General features: G+C 40.3%; 1 protein-coding gene across 3 annotated transcripts in view; it reads right to left on the bottom strand.

Moving 5' to 3' along the window:
- The window catches only part of MTHFD1L (methylenetetrahydrofolate dehydrogenase (NADP+ dependent) 1 like), a 187,194-nt gene that overhangs the window by 59,519 nt on the left and 107,773 nt on the right, over positions 1-19,902 (bottom strand). For all 3 annotated transcript variants that reach the window (XM_049116173.1, XM_025422549.3, XM_049116197.1), the window contains 4 exons: positions 14,587-14,726; positions 7,858-7,899; positions 6,955-7,055; positions 6,227-6,404 (listed from right to left, as the gene is read on the bottom strand). In XM_049116173.1, coding sequence (XP_048972130.1) covers positions 6,227-6,404; positions 6,955-7,055; positions 7,858-7,899; positions 14,587-14,726 — 461 coding nt within the window. The remainder of the gene's footprint in view (positions 1-6,226; positions 6,405-6,954; positions 7,056-7,857; positions 7,900-14,586; positions 14,727-19,902) is intronic.

The raw sequence follows: 19,902 nt of genomic DNA, 5'->3' as shown, positions 1-19,902 counted from the left end.
CCAGGAGTGAGTCTGAAAGAGAGAGGAAAGAGTCAGGGGAGGTTAACGGGCCCAAGAGGGAGATAATGGTAAGGACGGGGCAACACAAATAGAGCACATCCCTTCTCCTACAGGTTTTCTTTTCTTTCTTTCTTTCTTTCTTTCTTTCTTTCTTTCTTTCTTTCTTTCTTTCTATTACTGTGAAATATAAAAGACATACAGAGATGTTCATAAATATTTTAAGCTTTAAAATTCTATTAATTATCACCATATACAATGGGAATGCACTTAATGCCCCAGACTATATGTTTAAAAATGGTTAAAATGGGAAATGTTATATTATGCATATTTTTACCAGTTTTAAAAACTATATATACATATATAAGCATTTATACTTTATTTATTTCAAATTTGAGGCTCTAGTTGCAAATGCCTAGAGGCCAATGAAAAGAGAGCTCACGAAACCACTCTAACAGCCGATATGTGTTTAAGTTTGAATTGTTAAGAAACAGAAAACAATTCCTCAGTCACCAACCCAAATACCTCCCCTCAAGCCCTCTGCCTTAAACAGGCCAGCAGGAGAGAAAACTCTCCTACATATACAGGCAGTGAAAGTGCAGTAGTTCAGAAATCAGGGATGCTGGCTGCCCTGGGCCGAGTCCTCCCTCCTGGCCAGTCCATAGGTCCGTTTTGATCTCCTTCCATCTAGCCCCCACTGCGATCAAGAGAGTGGCTTCACACAAAGCACAGGAAAGACCTTTTAATAAAAACAAACACTATCCTCTCTCACTGTCAAGGTTACACCTCGAAATGTTTGCAAGGTTAGAGGAAGGATATGAAGATGATTTTCAACCTTAACTCCTGATTTAACAAACAAGATTCAGAGTCGGATTCACAAGCTGACTTTCAGTGGCCCAGGGCCTTTGCAAAAGTGACTGACTTTTTATTCTATCACTAAGAGCTCCCAGTTCTAATGCAGAAAGAATGCTAAACATCTTCCTTTAATTTGGTGGTGCCTTCATTTTTGGTGCAATAGGAAACTTGGCTTCTAATTCCTGGTTTCAATCCACTTGAACAGGAAACCAATCCTAGAGCCCAAGACAGTCACCTGAGTTAAATTCTTGAAGGTCAATTCAGGAAAGCCCTCTCTCCTCCTAAAAGTGAATGTGAAGGCCAGCTAACATTGATTGCCAGCTTCCTACATTCCTGCATTTTACTCTGAGACTTTTCATTTGGTCCTCACAGCAGCTCCAGGTGTCAGTATCAGATACTATTTAATAGATAAAAAAAAGCTGAGGCTCAGAGAGATGAGTTAACTTGACCAAATTCATATCCATTGTAGGAGGTCCAGTCAAGATTTAAACTTAATTCTGCAGGACCTCAAAACTTTCCCCTTTTAACTCTATGTTTCTCCTTCCATCAAGTGCCCATTTGTTATGGGGCAAGTCTCTCATCTCCAAGCTTCTGCTTCTGCATTTGAAACTCAGAGTTGAGCTCACACACTCCATGGCACTGGGTGAGATGTCCTTGAAGTAACAAATGGAAAGGGATTTGAAAGCTAACAAACCGTAAATACAGATTAGCTTTTCTTTCTGCTATACTATTTTCCTATGTGCTTGTGAGGCTGGAGATATTATATTGGTCAATTGTAAAGATCTATCAGAAGTCATGCTACAAAATGGAAAGTTACAGAGAAGATGACTTCTGGGGACTGTGATCTTCCTAAAGGGTTGTGAGGAAACCATGAATTTAAGTTTAAACATACTCATTCTCACAGGATAAACTTCCTTTGAGCAATTAGGCCACTGTATTTTATTCCCTGCTTTATTCTTATTTTTTTTAACTTAAAAAATGTTTTAAAGATTTTATTTTTAAGTAACCTCTATACTCAATGTGGAGCTCAAAGCCACAATTCCTGAGATCAAGAGCTACACCGAGTGGGCCGGCCAGGTGACCCTCTTTGTCCCTGTTTTAAAAATTTATTATTTGGAATTAATTACTCACCAGCTGCCCCCAGTACCATAATCAGAAGTTGCCTACTTAAAAACAAAAAAGTTGTCTACTCTTGAATTAGAGGCTACTCTGGGGATGCCTGGCTGGCTCAGTCTGTGGAACGTGCGACTCTTGATCTCAGGGTTGTGAGTCAGAGCCCCATGCTGGGTGTGGAGATTATCTAAAAATAAAATCTTTTATGATGAGATGAGCACTGGGTGTTACACTATATATTGGCAAATTGAATTTAAATAAAAAAAATAAATTAAATTAAATCTTTAAAAAAAAAAGAAGCTACTCTGATAAAAGAGGCACAGAATTGTTCTCTGAAGGACAGTGGCTGCTTAACTCAATTTTCTATGAAGTTCAGCATAGACGTCCCCCTCAAGCCAGAAGTGCAGCTTGTTTCCAACTACCGGCTAATCATCAGAAAGCCTTTAACCCTGTGAGTTGTCCAGCCCCACAGTATTTCTGAGGTCAAGTGTTTCTACTGCTCTCTAGCTGTTCTTCCTTCGGCAGGGGTTTTGAGATGATTCCACTCCCCATCAAAAGCAATCATGTCCTATACTCCTATACTATGTCAAAGGCCTCCAAATGATCTTAGGAGACTTTCTTCTGTAATGCAAGACGGGGGCAGAAATAGGATGCCATCAACCCTGCACGGAAAGCATTCTTGGTGGAATAGTCTGGGGAGTTAGCAGAAGGCACACAGGAGCCCAGTTTGAGCTTTGAAGTAAAGGCAGCAAGGTGATTTATCCCAAGTACTTTATTACTTCTTTTTTCCTTAGGGCAATCCCACACATATCAACCTGCCAAGCACTAAAGGGTTAGTTGTGGGGGAATGAAGAGTTTCAAGAAAACCATGAATTAGTCTGTAAAAGTTCACCAGCACAATACACAAGAAATGAAGAGGTAAGAAACGTTTGAGCCGTGTTACAGAATGCACAAAGGAATAGATTTCTAGACAGGATTATAAATGGTCTTCTATTATCTAAAATCATCTTGCCAATGTGAAGAACACAGCTATTAGGGAGGCAGTACGTAGTAAGCCAGAAGTAGCTATCACTCTTTTTGTTGTGCAGCAATATGCTGAGATGCTGGTTCTTTAATAATTATGCAATCCAAATCTAATTTCTTGTTATAAGAAAAAGGAGAAGAGAATGTTGACAAGTGAGGCAAGACTCCTATCAGACACAGGACTTTGGTCCACATTGTTTTTTTTTTTTTTCCATGTTGTTATAACCACCACCACCCCTCCCCCCATTTATAGGGAAGCAGACATTTTAACAGCATTATCTCCATGAAGAATGGGAATTCAGAAAAAAAAATTAAAATATCGGGAAGGAAAGGGGTTCATCTTTCGGTTAGTGGGTGTATGAGACAGCATTAACTCAGAAACATTTCTTCTCTTCACCCATCTTCTTTTCACTTGGGATGATTTCCTTGAAAACAGTCCTACTTTGTGAAATCCTTCACTCAAAAACTGCCTTTGCCACTCAGAGTAGGGTGGATCCAGATCAGATGGCAATAGTCTGAGGCTCCTGGAGCAGGCCACGGAGAGTGAGGTCCCGGAGAGTGGTTTGTGAGAGGGCCCGGGTGGGCAGGGAAAGGAAGGAACACAGAACAGCTTGGCTGGCCCCCCACTGAGCTGCCTTCAACCCTCTCAGCACTCGCGCCCACTGCTGGGCTGCAACAAGCTTCTGCTTCAGATCCCAGGGCCAGAGAACTCACTTCTTCTAATTAGACCATTTTTCTTTATGTAGAACCTGGGTCTCCTCCCTCTACTGATCTCCATCTCCTCTGTAACCCAGAACATGCTCGGCTCGTATTCATGACACGGCCTCTCAGCATGACAAAATTTTGTGGGCTAACCATCCTAACTTGGTCCTGAAATTCTTCCGTTCACATACATTTACAGAGTGCCCATGTCCAGCATTTGGCATGGATCCTGTGCTTGTCACTGCTGTTCTTCCTCTACAGGTGGGTCCCTTCTTCAAGGAGTAGTTTCCCCACCCTCACCCCCAGTTTTGGACACGGTACTGAATTTCGAAGAACAGAGCCAGATGATTACCTCGAACCTTTTATTTATTTTTATTTTTTATTTTTTTTATGTTTTTAAAGATTTTATTTATTTATTCATGAGAGACAGAGACAGAGACAGAGAGACAGAGACAGAGACAGAGACACAGAGGAAGAAGCAGGCTCCATGCAGGGAGCCCAAAGTGGGACTCTATCCCGGGTCTCCAGGATCATGCCCCAGGCTGAAGGCGGTGCTAAACGGCTAAGCCACCGGGGCTCCCCTCCTCCATCCTTTTAGATACCATCTCAGCTCTGCCTCTCTCAGGATATGGGACATTGGGCAGTTATGTAATATCCTTGAACCTTAGTTTCTGTATGCATAAAATGGGGTGAATACCATCAGTTCCTACCCAACGGGAATGCTGGGACTAAAGCAGTTAACATGCACAAGGTGCTCACATGCCTGGCACACAACAAGCCCTCGGTAAGCATGAGGTTTGGCAATATGATTAACATCATGCTCTTGGATGATGTGACTCTGGACTTAGACAATGGTGCTATGTCCTGTCTTTACTTATGTTGTTGGTTTATGCATCTGAGCTGGAAAGAGGTATGATGTTAATGTCTGTAACATCTGAGAGAGCAACAGAATGTGCGAGGGATGAAGGAATGGGAGAAGAAGCAACCAGCTTCAAGGCTGAGAGCTCTGGAAATCATGGGCTATTGATGGGGACAAGTCCAGTAGCCCGAGCTAAAGCCATAAAATTCAAAATAGAGATGTGCAGGTGGGTGCCAAGATGAACTGTGTCAGGTCCTGGGAAGTTCAGATTTTCTGACCAAAAGCTCATTATACAGCTATGTAAAAATGTCTTGGACAATCCAAGAGCTCTATTTCTGGGTGTATACCCCCAAAGAATTGAAAGCAGAGTCTTAAAGAGATATTTTTATACACATGTTCATAGCAGCATTGTTTCTAAGAGCCAAGAAGTATAATTAGCCAAAATGGCCACTGACAGATGAATGAATTGACAAAACATGACATATACACATGACAGAAGGAAGGAAATTCTGACATATGCAATAACATGGATGAACTCTGACAATACTCTAAGTAAATGATAGAGACCGAATATTTGGCCCCTACCCCTGCCACCATTTATATGATGAAGCCTAACTGCCAATGTGATCAGTGTTAGGGGACATGGGAACTTTGGGGGCGACTAGGGTGAGGGAATTAGGAGTCTGTGTGTGTGGGTCTTTTGGTGTGATTAGGTCATAAGACTGGAGCCCCCATGAATGAGATTAATGCCCGCATAAAAAATAGACCCTGGAGAGATCATACTTTTCTTCCACTATATGAGGATATAATGAGAAGACAGTCGTACATGACACAGGAAGCTAGCCCCACTAGACATCTGCTTGAGCCTTGATCTTGGACATTCCAGCCTCCCAAACTGCTAGCAATAAACTTCTGTTGTTCATTAGCGACCCCGTTTCTGCTATTCCTCCCAGGGACTGAGATAGTGAATAAACCCGTCATGAAAAAGACAATAACTGGATGATTTCACTTACATGGGATACACAGACCAGTCAGATTCATAGACATAGAGGGCAGAAGGGTGGCTACCAGGAGCAGGAGAGGTGGGAGGGGGGGCAGGAATGGGGAGCTGGGGTTTAATGGGTATAGAGTCTAGGTTTTGCAAGATGAAAAGAGCTCTGGAGATGGGTGGTGGTTGCACAACAATGTGAATGTACTTAACACTTTTGAACTCTACACCCCAACATGGAAAAGATGTTAAGTGTTAAGTTATGTGTATTATACAATTAAAATATCATACATATAGTTCCAGAAAACCACAACAAAGGATGAGAACCATGGCAGAAATGGACGAAGAAAAGTTGTGCTCATGAATTCACAAGCCTTAAGTTGCTCAAAAGAGCAAGCCCTGAAATGTGTTAGCTAGCTGTCGAACCCTGGCCCCCAAAGCCCCTCTTTGCTGATGCATGCTCCTGGGAAGGAGAGCACGGCTTTGAGGTCATGGACTCTGGGGCAAGGAGAGCTTCTGCCCTTGGCCTTGGGCCTTGGTCAGGTGGCTCAACCTCTTTCCCCTGCAGTTTCCATATCTGGAGGGTTGTCATGGCCAACAAATGGGACAAGTTGGGCAAAACTCTCAGCACTTGGTCTGGTGCAGTGGAAGGGCAGGAAACGCCACTCTCAACTGCTGTTGGAGCTTACCTGAACATCATACAGGAATCGGAAACGGCTTCCCTTACTGGCAGCTTCTCTCACAGCCCGAGCCAGCTCCACCGTCCCTTTCCCACCGATGGACCAGTGATAGCAGGGGACCGCATCAAAGGCGCCAGCCCGCTTCGCGAGTTCACAAACTAAGTCAATTTCAGCGCGGGTGTCGGTCCTAGTGATGAAAACGTTTGTGGTTTTGCATCTGTATTCATTTAGTGATGTTTTTAAAGAAAGACTAACCGTTTATACAGAACTTTGCTCCCTAACACTGAATATATTTTAAACATCAAAAGTGGTTACATTGTGTTTAATAAATCAGACTTAAAGAAAAGCGGGGGGGGGGGGGTGGGAACGGGAAAAAAAGCCTCTCTAACAGGACTCAAATATTTCAAGTTGTTAAGGGTTTTATCGAGAAAAATTCCATAACATAACCCTTTGATCATCCACAGTATTTCAGACAGAAATGCTGGACGGAATTGGAAAAAATAAAAGCCAAGGATATGTTAACTCACTATATAGATTTCATTTCCCATAAACATCTGAGAAACTTCTGTTAAAATGAAACCAACCCAACCCAACCCAAACAAACAAACAGAAGGAGCAGACTTTTTCTCTATAGTTTTAGATGAAGCAGAGAAAGACCAAACACCCTCAAGACACAAATCTAGTTCACAGGGTGGCCCAGCAAGAGGAGTACACTTAAAGGAGGGGGCTTCACTTACTTGAAGACATTCAGAGCCACAATAACAGGAACCCCAAAGAGCTGAGCAATCTGAATCTGCTTCTGAAGGTTACAGCAGCCGTCTGCCACCAGCTGGATGTTCTGGAAGAAAACCAGACCCCCATGTACGCCTCCCACCAAAGCTGCCAAACTCAACTGGCAAGTCCACTCTGGCAGGTTTTGCTTCCATTTTGCTCACTTTACTGTCATAAAAGCTATTAAATAAGACCATAAAATACTTTCTCCTCCAAGAAAAAGTGGTTACAGAAGGAGGAGGCTCATTTTCAAGATAATTTCTGGAATCATTCCGGGTCCAATAGTGTATCGGGGTCTTGAGCCAGGGGGCAGTTTCTGCTGCTGTCCGGTGGCCAGGGCATAAGCAATGTGCTCACACTCTGTAGGCTGGTATACAAGGGGGCACAAGGCCCTGGGGAGGGTGAGGAGCGCCGTCCGGCCATTCCTGGCTCAAAGCCCTGGTGCCACCTGTAGGAGCTAAGAGGTACTGTTGCCAGTAAATCAAAGTTTATTTACCCAAGAGTCCAGTAACTCAAGCAAGTGATAAAGCCAATTATATACACTACCAGAGGCAGATTTTTTGCACACCAGAAGAATATACAGGTATAAGCTTCATATTTGTTTCTGGGCTGGAGACTGAGCTCCTGCTCTGATGGCTGCCAAGAGGACAAGGAATAGAGCATACGTTGCATCATTTCTTAAGAATGAAAAGTTAACTGAATGGATTTTATCCTTCGCTCCCACCTACTTCCTTTTGAATTGCTAGAAAAGCAGTTTTCCAAGAGGCCATAGGTGGAGACTCATTTACGGACTGAAATTCAACTGCTAGCTAATGGTTAACTGCATTTCAATGGTTCTTCACACAAGCCTTCAAGATACCCGCTCTTACCTCCTCTGTATATTCTCTCTTAAGCGGGACACCAGCAGTTACCTGATAAGGAAAGGTAAAAAGGAAGAAAAAAAAAATCCATTAAAATGCTTATTCTGATACTTATTGCTTAAGGGTAAGTAGCTTCATTGGTTAAGTTTCTAGCAGCTTCATAAAATGCATCTGAAGAAGCCCTACTAGATTGCAGTGTTTGTTTCTTGCAGGGGCTAAGGGACTTGTTCTCCTACCCTACCTCTTGCCACATACTGCACCCACCTCCACTCCTGTGCATGGTGCTGACACCCAGCAGATGCAGAACCCCCAGTTCTATTACTTGTCTCCTATACCCACCTTCACTGAATCCAAATATATCCACAAGGGGAAGGGAAACATAGCAGGGAACTCTTTGAGCATATGCCTTTTACTTAACTGTGTCCAGCAGGCTGGGTGTGTTGAAAAGCCCAGATATATTGAACAAACTAGAGCAGATTCAACAAGGGTAATAGGCTCGGAAACTAGCAACCCCCACTCTGGGGGCTTGTTTTTCTTATCTTTTTTAAAAAATAAATGGCAGTAAATTGGCATCACACTAAACACTGAAGTGAGGAAGGCTTATTTATTGTCACTGGGACTTCGGACCACTTTATACTGTTCCTTCTTTTGTTTTTTAAAAAATGCTTACTCTGATAAAGATCTGAAGGAAAACCAAATTGTGGTCACTTTTTGGGAAGGTGCATTTAAAAGGAGAAAATGTGCTTTTAAACCAATAACTGGCAGCCCCAGCTGAACATAACAGTCTTATTGGGAGCTTTTAAAAAACATTGATGTCTGAGTCTCCACCCAGACCAATTCAACCAGGATTTCTGGGAATGAGATCCAGGACCAGTAATACTGAAGAGCTCCTCAGGTGATTCTAATTTGAGCCAATATTGAGAAGTTTCTTACTGGTGCCCATTATCCTAGCATAAACAGAACTTCTAATTTGAGTAAAACCCGACTTACACGAGGTGTACCATCACTCTCAATAAATTTTAAATAATGTTAAAGTCATTGCCATTACTTTTCCCCTTTTCGGCCCTATTTCTCACAACAATGTACAGAGTGGCCAGGGCAGTTTAAAGATGAAGAAACTAAAGTTGAGAAAGACAGGTGTCTTGCCTAAGATTACACAGCAAACAAGATGTAGAATGGGGACTTGACTATAACATGGTTCTGAAACCCCAATGTAGCACCTTTCCACGTTGTTTTTGCCTACGGCTTGCTACTTGACACATTTTGATCCATTGAGGATGGATAACTTCCTCCCCTCTTATAGAAGAGGCCTTGAGAATACTGGAAATCCTCTGAAAACAAGGTACCTCTGAGGTAGATTATTTTTTTGTTAGTGTGTGGGAACATAATAATGGATTGTGAGATGGGGTTTTCCAGCATTAGCATGGAATAAAACAGAGTGAACCTTTCAATGAGGACAACTAAATGCTAGATTAAATAAAGAACGGAAGGTATTGCTGAGCTTGCACACATGCAAAGTTCTGTGGAATAAAAAATTAAGCACAGGAAGAATGGATTGTACATAAATGCCAGAAAGTAGAGAGGATTAACAAACCCAAAAGTTGGTTCTTAGAAAGATTAATAAAATTGATAACACTCTCGTAAGACTTTTTTTTTTTAAAAAAGGAATGAAAACATAACCACACATGCTGGAGATAGAACAGATACTATGATCAACTTTATACCAACACATTTAAAAACAGAGAGAAATTCATACAGGTATAATTTTTATTAGAATTCTTTTAAGAAGAAAGAGGAAACAGTTTAGATTTACGGTTTTAGGTTTACCTAAACTGTTCTAGTCATTAAAAAATTAAATTTGGAGTTAAAAATCTACCCTGCACCAGAGTAAGCCACCAGCCTACCTATTATTATAGGTGAATTCTTCCTGTCTTTAAATAAACAGATTATTCTAATGTTACAAGATCCCTTATATAGAGTGTATCAAACAGAGGGAATCCTACCAGTTTATTTTAGGCTCACATCCCACTCATAAATATAGATGCAAAGATGCTACTTAAAATATTAGGAAACTGATAAGCAAATTTTAGTTGTTCATAAAAAATATATCCCCAAGTTAGATTTAGTCTAAGAATGCAGGTTCATTTCATATTGGAAAGTTTAGTATAATGTGTAATATTAATAGATTAAAGAGATAAAAACACATCTCAATAGATGAAGAGCATTATTCAACATTTATTTGGAAAATAAGACAAAATAAGAATAGAAGCCAATTTCTCTAATTTGATAAAAAAAATACTACAAATCTATAGAAAAATCATATGTAGTGAAGTATTAAATGTATTCTCGTTCAGAACAGGATAACAAAAGGAGGCCCATTGTTACACCCCTATCTAATACTGCATTGCCAACCAGAAAGAACTGGTCAGTGACAAGAAAATAAAGTATAAAGATTAGAAAGGAACAAACAGGGCAGTCCCGGTGGCCTAGTGGTTTAGCGCCGCCTTCAGCCCGGGGTGTGATCCTGGAGACCCGGGATCGAGTCCCACATCGGGCTCCCTGCGTGAAGCATGCTTCTCCCTCTGCCTGTGTCTCTGCCTCTCTCTCCCCCTCTGGCTGTGTCTCTGCCTCTCTCTCTCTCTCTGTGTCTGTCATAAATAAATAAATAAAAATTTTTTTTTAAAAAAAGGAACAAACAGAACTGTCATTTTTTCTGACATGATTGCCCAATGGAACTCTAAAGTGTCTACAAAGTAAATTAGTACAATTAATAAGATGATTTTACGGTCACAGGGATGTAGTGTACAGCCTAGTGACTATTGTATTGCATACTGAAATTCACTGAGAGTAGATCTCTTTTTTTTTTTAAAGATTTTATTTATTTATTTGAGATAGAGATAGAGAGAGAGAGAGAGAGAGAAGCAGGCTCCCCACTGATGTGGGGCTCAATCATGGGATCATGACCTGAGCTGAAGGCAGATGCTTAACCGACAAGCCACCCAGATGCCCCGAGAGTAGATCTTAAAAGCCCTTGTTGCAAGACAATTTTTGTAACTATGTATGGAGACAGATGTTGACTAGATTTGTGATTCTCCTGTAGCATACAAATGTCCAATCATTGTTTTACACCTGAAACGAATATAAGATTTTGAGTCAATTACACTTTAACTTAAAAAAGTCAGTGGATACAAAAATATATAAGAATTCAGAAGTAACCTGTTAAACTACAAAAATATAAAGTATATAGTAACAAATCCATAAAAAGATGGAGAAGCCCTTTGTGAAATGAGATGTAAATCATTATTAAAATACACTTAAGAAAACCCAAAATCAGTGAAGAGGTGTCCCATCAGCTTAGAGGGCAACCTGTCAAATATCCCTAAATTGACTATTGATATAATGCCATTCCAATAAAAATCCTGAAAAGATTCTTTATAGAACTTTATGATCGAATTCTAAAATAAATATGGAAATGAAAAGGACCAATAACAGGCCAGGTATGCATGAAGAAATAGAACCTGGTGGAGTTCACCATAAAAGCTATCAGTGTAGCACAGACACAATTATATGTAAATAGATCAGCAGAACCGAAAACAGATCCCAGAAAAAGACCTACACATATATGGAGAACCAATTTATTATAAAGTAGGCTTAAAGATCAGATGGAGGGAGGGACTATTTAAATAAATGGTACTATGCTAATTCGTTATTAATATATAAAAAAAGAAAATTAGACCTGGTGATTGCACCATACATGATAATCAGTAGCAATGGGTGTGATGGTTAATTTTAAGTGTCAGCTTGTGCCACAGGGTGCCAGAGAGTTGGTTGAACATTATTCTGAGTATTTCTGTAGGGTGTTTATGGATGAGAATAACATTTAAATTGGTGGATTCTGAGTTAAAACAGACCCATGCCCTACCCTCCCATGCCCCCTCGCCCCCTATTGTGTGGGTGGGCTATATCCAATCAGTTGGCCCTAATAGAACAAAAAGATTCTGTGCAAGAAAAATTCTCTAGCAACTGCCTTCTGAGTGGGGATGGAACTGGATCATCAGCCCTCCTAAATCTCCAGCCTGCTGACCCACTCGGTAGATTTTGCCAGCCTCCATAGATGTGTGAGCCGATTCCTTAAGATAAATCTCTTTTTACATAAATACACATTGTATCGGTTCTTTACACAATGTATTTAAAGAATTAATTATAAAGGGATATCGAGATCCATAAGAGTAACAATATTAGTTCCTGCACTACAGCATGAATGGTCAGTACTTTGAAAGACAGGATATGAATTTAAAATTATTGGGGCTAAAATGGGCAAGTTCAAGAGTGACAGGATTTTCCACTGCACATATTATGGAAAAAAAACAAGCTGAATAAACATAAGAGGCCACCATGGTTATTTGTGTAATGATATCCAAAGGAAGTAGAAATTATAATGGATCAAAAACATTATCATAGAGTTGTTTCAAATAAGAAGGAAAGACACGGAGATGGATAATTCAGAGTATAGGATTAAGAAGACGAGAGTTAATTTATTATTTTATTTTGTTGAAAACATTTCCTGGATACAGACTCTACATTAGGCAGAGGGAAACCCTAATTAGGCATTAGGGATACTCATATTAATAAGACATAGTCCCCGATCTCAAGGAATTCAGAGTAGAGAGACACACATATAGACATTGATAAAGCAATGTGATACCGAAGGCTCTTCTGGAGCTCAGGAGAGGATTACTAAGCTTTCCCAGGCTTCCCAATCCTTTCCTTCTATCATCCTCCACCCAGATGTGCGCCTACCACACATGAGCCCTGTTATAATCACTGGGCTGGAACCATGATGTGAAGTGGAAGACATGCAAAAGAGTAAAGTCAGAGGGAAAAGCAACCACTGTAAAACAAGTGCATTCATTAATATAAACTAAAATAGGATTATGAATCATGTAGAGAATTTTTATGGAACAGATAGGAGAGTATGGAAAAACACTCAACTAAAACTCAAGAGACCTTGAGTCTGCTTAGTCTGGATGATACAAAGCAAATCACCAAATCCTTCTGCTAGCTTAGTCATTTCATCTTTACAAGGACTGAGCCAGACTCAGACAATCTCTAAGCCCTTTCCAATATCAAAGCCCTTTGATTTTATAACTTTTGGGGTACAAAACAGGGAGGGAGAATTTCAAATGCATCTTACAGAAGCAGAAATAGTTTTTTGAAAATGGAAATTGGTATACAGATTCAAAATCTAAAGTTAAGGAGTCATTGTAGCAATAAGTGGTGTTTTGAACAAAATCAGAATTCTTTAGGATCTACTGCTTAATTATATCTGTTGTGTCAATCTTGAATTTGAATTAATGATGCAGCTTTAGGCTACAGTGAACTACTCAAGTGTTTGGTATTACTAGTGGATTTGGGACTCAGAAAATATTTACCCTTCATTAATGCTCAGCTCTGCCTGGTGGACAGAGAAGGGAATTTGGTTCTAAATCTCAGACTTGGGAATCCCTGGGTGGTTCAGCAGTTTAGCACCTGCCTTCGGCCCAGGGCGTGATCCTGGAGTCCAGGGATCGAGTCCCATGTCAAGGGATCGAGTCCCATGTCAGGCTGCCTGCATGGAGCCTGCTTCTCTCTCTGCCTGTGTCTCTATCTTTAAAAAAAATAAAAAATAAACTTCAGACTTCGGATCTGGTTCTCTGTAGGCCTGATCATACTGTCTTACATTCCCTGAACTGGTTGAACCTCAAATCCCTTATCTATAAAATGGGATAAAATAATGTCAGTCTTTTCTAGGACAAAGAATTGCTAAAATGGTTATACAACGTATTTCATGATCAGAGATGTATTCCATAATGGCAAAAATTTTATTTGTTCCTGCTGTGTAATGATCATTGATTATGTGACTTCCGTGAACATAGTATTACCAATTAAGCAATCAGATTTGGTAGTTTGTCTAATACAACAATAGTATAAATGATAACAACGCTCCAACTTAATTTTACTTCAAAGGTGATTATTCAGTATAACATTTCTTATTCTCCCCTTGGGGAAAAAAACTTAAAATGAAAAAAGAAAAACATTACATCATTTCTGTGGAAAGGAAAAAATTTTCTTTCAGATGTACATGAATTATGTATATAAGACAGGTTAATATCAAAAGTCTATAAAAAATGTTAATAGGGTGTCTTCAAAACAAAGCTCTTTTAGAAATAATCCAGTGCTATAACAGAGCTATAAAGTGAAATCAGAATAAGTAGAAACAGAAGGAAAATAGTTCTAGATGAAACTTGATGAGACAAAAAAAAAAAAAAAAAGAAAGAAATTTGATGAGACACTGCATCAGTGAACCAAAAAACTATCTGTACAAACACTGAAAAACCTCACCCACAAATGCCATCACTGTAATCCTTTATGTTCTCTGCTCGGGAACAAGAGCCTCCATACTCCTATCAACGTGGGGTTAGAAAATGTTGACCCGAGTTTCAGACAGAAATCTTAGGACTAAAAAGTAGTCATATTATACTCTTTTCCAAAATACTGCTGACAAATGACTTTGTAAGTGTTACCATTGATTTGAATTTATCAAATGGTAAGTGCCTTATAATGGTGATTTGTAAAAAAAGAGAGGTATTAAAAAAAAAAAATCACAGCTATGCAGCAGGTTTAAAGGCTTCAAATGAGAAATTCTGCTTCACCTTCATTTTAAAATGTGTTTTACCGGGAAGGAAATATGAGACTTACGCTTGGCCCGCCTCCATGCATCTTCAGAGCTCGAACCGTTGCCACCAGCACAACCGCATTCGGCACCAAGCCAGATGCTCGGCACTTGATATTGAAAAATTTCTCCATTCCAATATCAGCACCAAAGCCAGCTTCAGTTACTGTGGAGAATCAAGGTGGAAACTTGTGATCATTTTCTCAAAACAAGAGCAAGTTCTGGCCATTGTTGGTACGACTCAGGTTCAAAGTGAAGTTTAAATTCCCCACCACATCCATGTTATTTCACGGTATTGCATCTTGTTCATATGCTACGGTAAACTCATTTTCCTGTCATCATAGAAAATGCTCCACTTGCCTATGTTCTCTACAAAGATGGCTCTCCCCCTTGCTTTAGACCACCATGCCTTAAGGATTCACTGCCAAGGCCAAGATTCCTCTCCCAGTAGGGACACTCAAAGCAAAGTGTTTCTTACCACAGGTGAGATTGTCAACTTTTTAACTGGGTTCTAAATTGTACCAAAGGACATTGCTAGCATAATTACCATAGAAGAGCCTTCTTACGTCTTATAACATGCACGGTTCTAAATCATTTTATTTAACCCACCTAGTCATTTCTGTTGATTGACAAAATTCAAGTTTGTCAAGTGGCTTAAGATTCATCCTCAGGCTTGATAAGATAGCATCTTTATTCCATAAGCACAGATGACATTTATTTTTAGCCATCTCCTTTGCTGCCCCCAAATTGCTAGAAATGTTACTGTAGAGGTAGGGATCCCTGGGTGGCGCAGCGGTTTAGCACCTGCCTTCAGCCCAGGGCGCGATCCTGGAGACCCGGGATCGAATCCCACGTCAGGCTCCCGGGGCATGGAGCCTGTTTCTCCCTCTGCCTGTGTCTCTGCCTCTCTCTCTCTCTCTGTGACTATCATTTAAAAAAAAAATGTTACTGTAGAGGTAGCTGAGAGAGTACTAGATACTACTAATGACTGACATGTGGTCAGAAGCATCATTTCCACACACAAAGGAGAGCTCTAGGATGGGCAGCACTAGCATCATGCATTTTAACAAGATCCCCAGGTGAGACGAATGCCCATTAAAGTTTGAGAAGCAAACTCAAGGGAAAGAATAATAAAAATGTAATAGGAAGTAAAAATTTATGAAATATGCACTATGTATTGACATTTCAACCAAGGCCATAATTTATGGCAGAGACAGGAACTGGCAGTAAAACAATTTACTAAGATAAAATCAAAACATTTAAAAATGTGAACGACTGAAGATATTGTCTTGAGCAGTCACCAAATGCGCACATTTTAACAAGAATTAAGAAAATAAAATCATGAAGTGTCCCATGTAATTTTGTAGTTTGCTCCTTTACTTTAAAATTTTTAGTTTTCTCGCTGTACTGCAAACTTCCAAAATTTATGCTTGTAAGTAGTAACTTATAATTTTGTTAGGTTGATGTATCAAGATTTACTAAATTGTTCCCCCTGTTATTAGACATTTGGGCTGTTTCCAATATAAATAATGCTGCAAAATATCTGTGCATATGAGATTTAACCTCTCTAAAATTATATTCTTGGAATAAATTCCCAAGGGTGAGAGCATGGTGCCAGAGGATGTAAAAAATTTTTATAACTGTTGTTATGCTTTTGACAAACTGAAAAGTATTTCTTTAAAAATATTCAATTTGGAATGAATTTAGCTATAAAGTAACTTATTCCTTTATTTTCTTTCCTTTGAATAAGTGATATAGCAGAATGAGCTACAGAAGTAAAAGACATTCCTTTTTACACACTATTTGGGACAATTCTAGTGATTTCATTAGTGGTGGTCAAATCCAGAGAAGATCATTGACAGTAACAATCCCTATCTCAGTGGTACTCCTGGTAAAAGCAGTGGTGACTTTGGCATAGTAGTGGCATAGAGGACCCCAGAAGAGGAATGTTCAGTTAATTTTGTCAAAGGTCATTATAGAGTGGGCTCCCATCAGGGGAAAGGTGACATCCTACCGATTAGTATCAGACAGACCGGGTCCAGTCTGGATCCAGACCAGAGAGCTGTGCATATGAGCTGTCAACTGAACAGTAACAACCAAAAGGTAAACCTATTTGAATCTCAATGTCCCCATTTGACTTGTTGGGAGAATTAAGTCAGATAGTACATCAAGTACTCCATTATTGCTTTATGGTATATACTGGGAGCTCACATAAATGGTCCGCATCATCATTACCCAAGAGAACAACCCTCCCATGAATTGATTATACTCAATTCTTTAGTATCTGTTGAATTCCTGCTATGTCCAGGCATTTTTCTCAGGGCAGTGGCTCAGTGATGTGAGGATTAGGATCCCTCATGTCAAGCTCTCCAGGGACCTGGGGGCAGAGACCGTCTGACATTGGACTGGAGAGAAGGCAGGTGCAGTGCATGGGGAGGAATGGATGTTGCAGGGCAGGCTTGGAGAATGGTGACAATGGAGTCAGGCTCTGAGGGACACTAGGACTTCTCCAGGCAGAGAAGTAAGGAGTTGGGGGTGGAGGGAGGGAGGGAGGTTAGGGAGGAGCAAAGAGATTCTCAGGTAAAGGAGAGAGCAAGAGCAGACATCAGCTTGTGAAGATGAAGAGAAATGATCCATACTGACTGGAGAAGTCTATTACCTCAACCAACATGACTTGTTCTCTGATCAGTTCTGAGGAGTAGGGATTCAAGTAACAAAGTTGTGTATGTGGGTTTTTTTTCAATGCCATTATATTTGAAAAACTGCTTAATATCGCCCTATGGATGGAAGTAGATTTTTCTGTGCAGTGTTTGGTGCAAAGTCTTTCCAATTGGATGCCTGTTTCCACCTGAAGCTCCTCTCTTAGACTAAGCTCCAAGAGACTGATGCTGCCAGACACACAGTAGGCACTGGATGAATGGGTTCATCTCTAAAACAAATAAACAAAAAGAGGGAGCAGGAGAATAGCAAAGTTTTATAACACCTGGTCACAAATCTATTAATAGCACAGATCATTTATAATCATTTCACTCCCCTGAAAAGGTGCAAGCTCAAGTTTACTTCAGAAACCATCTCTTCTCTTCTTTAAATTTCACACAATGTAGTCACCATGCTCTCCAATCTTCATTGGCTCACTCTTGCCTCACAGAAAACATCCAAGTTCCTTATCACAAAAATGAAGACCACCCAATGTTACGTCAAGCACACACCCATGTCCATCTTCACTCTGCCTGAAGTTCTGTGCTTTACTAATATCAAACTTCCTGTAGAGCCCGTACATACTATGTTTGTCATATCCGACCCTCCTCCAGATAGGAACAACTGGAATGTTCATCTCTCCTAAATGCATTGTCCAAGCCTTCGCTCAGATGCTCCAGAAGCTTGCCCTGATCCTCTCAGGGAGAGCTGGCTTGCTCTCCTGCCCCTCTTGGCCCTCTGGTTTGCTCCTTCACCAGGCCCACATCGATCTCTTCATGCAGCGTCCCAATTAGACTTATGTGTCATCTCCTACTCAGAGGACAGTGACTATGTCTTACTTATCTTAGTATGCCCAGTACTTGTCACGGTACCTGGTGCACACAAATTATTAAAGATATGAAGAAACTAGCAGAGTGGGATTCAGAGCCAGTGGTGATCAAGTCAAGGCCATCGTTCAGTGAAGACAGGTAGACACAAAAAATAAAATTAATCAATTAAAAATGTTTTCATACCTCCCTGTCATGCTTCCTTTTTCCCAGAAGTAGCAAAACAGTTTTAATAAAAGGTATAAATGTCATATGTGATAAAGGTATGACCACTGCAAATGTCTACATGGGCTTGCTAATAAGCTTAATTTCATATTTTAAGAGATAAATTGAAAAAAAAAAGAAGGAGTAACAAAGAGAACTGAAGTTGGGGAAGGAAACAGGATACAGTTATAAAGGTCCAGGGGCTGTGGCTTCCAAATGTAAAGGAAATACAGGGTGCAAGCAATGTGTTGAAAACAGAAGAAAGTGCCAGATTCTCACACTTTGCAGACTGTCCTAAAATATGTATGGCATGGAATCATTTCTATGTTGTTTTCAAATACTGGGCTGCTAAGGAAAACAGTGGGGAAAAGGTGTGCTGGTGCACAATCGCGAATCCCACAAGTAAGGACCACATAATAAAATGACATCAACAAGTACTGGCTTGGAAATGGACAGTGTGCGGTGCTATGTATCTGTGTCTTGCACGTCAGTGGGTCTTGATGTGAGCAGGGTATGAGCCATTCTATTTCCCAGGCACTTCCTGAGAATTGTCAACAGAGAAAACCTGTTAAGTTTTCCTAGTGATCTGAAATAAGCAATTCAGTCACCTATCATATTTGCTGCTTCTGATAAATTTTAAAAGATGTACATGCTAAAGAATTACTTAATGTTGATTTTAATAGGCACCTGTTCTTGAGTCATGAAGCAAGGATATTTACTATGACTTTGCATTCTGGATAAACACATAATGTAGCGTTGTGAAAGCTGCATATTTAAAAAAGCTTGCAAGAAAATGTTTCCAAGTGCAACAATCATTTGTCTCGGCAATCTCTTTTTTTTTGGGGGGGGGGGAGGTGGGGTGGTCACAACTAGTCAACTTACAACATGAAGGAAAACAGGAAACTGATACTTTTCTGTGTAAGCACAGAAGCTGTTAGGTCGTGATTTGGTAGCATGGCTTGATTCAAACTTTATAGCCCATAATGTGTTCATAAAGGAAGTGTGCATGGGTCCGCATTGGGAAAGGACTAGCTGTTTGGACAAAAACTGTTCGCACTTTCACAGGAAACAGAGCTCAGGGTTCAGGTGGAGAGTAAAAACCAATGCTGGACAACCAAGTGGTTTGCTTTCTGTGATGCTCTACGATTGCATCCTGAGTAACTGTGTACCAAATGAACATAAAAGATGACAAAACATGACTGGCAGGCACATATTGTCTATGAGATTCTTCGATGAGGCAGAGAGATGATTTTTATATGTCAAATTGTCCTATCATGTGTCCCATTTGCAGTACACATGCGCTGAAGATTTTAATCACAATGAGGACTCAGGTAAGCAAGCACCAATCAGCTAAATTAAAAAACAAACATTCACATCACCATCTCACAGGTGGGACCTAAAAATCATGGTTTCATAAAATTCTAGAGCTCTGAGGGAACTAGCCTCCTCAGGGTTCATATGTGCCTGGCAAGTTTCCTTCCTGGGATACTGTTGCAGGTCCCTCTGATGCTCACCTCAGCACTTTCCTACCTGCTCTACATGCTCTCTGCCTCTTCGCATTCTATTTAAAAGCAGCTTTTAATTAAACACCTGCATCTCAGAATTAAGGAAAAT

Source organism: Canis lupus, chromosome 1 (assembly GCF_003254725.2).
Source record: "Canis lupus dingo isolate Sandy chromosome 1, ASM325472v2, whole genome shotgun sequence".
In the NCBI taxonomy this organism is placed as follows: Eukaryota; Metazoa; Chordata; class Mammalia; order Carnivora; family Canidae; genus Canis; species Canis lupus.
This window is presented reverse-complemented; position numbering and strand designations above follow the sequence as displayed.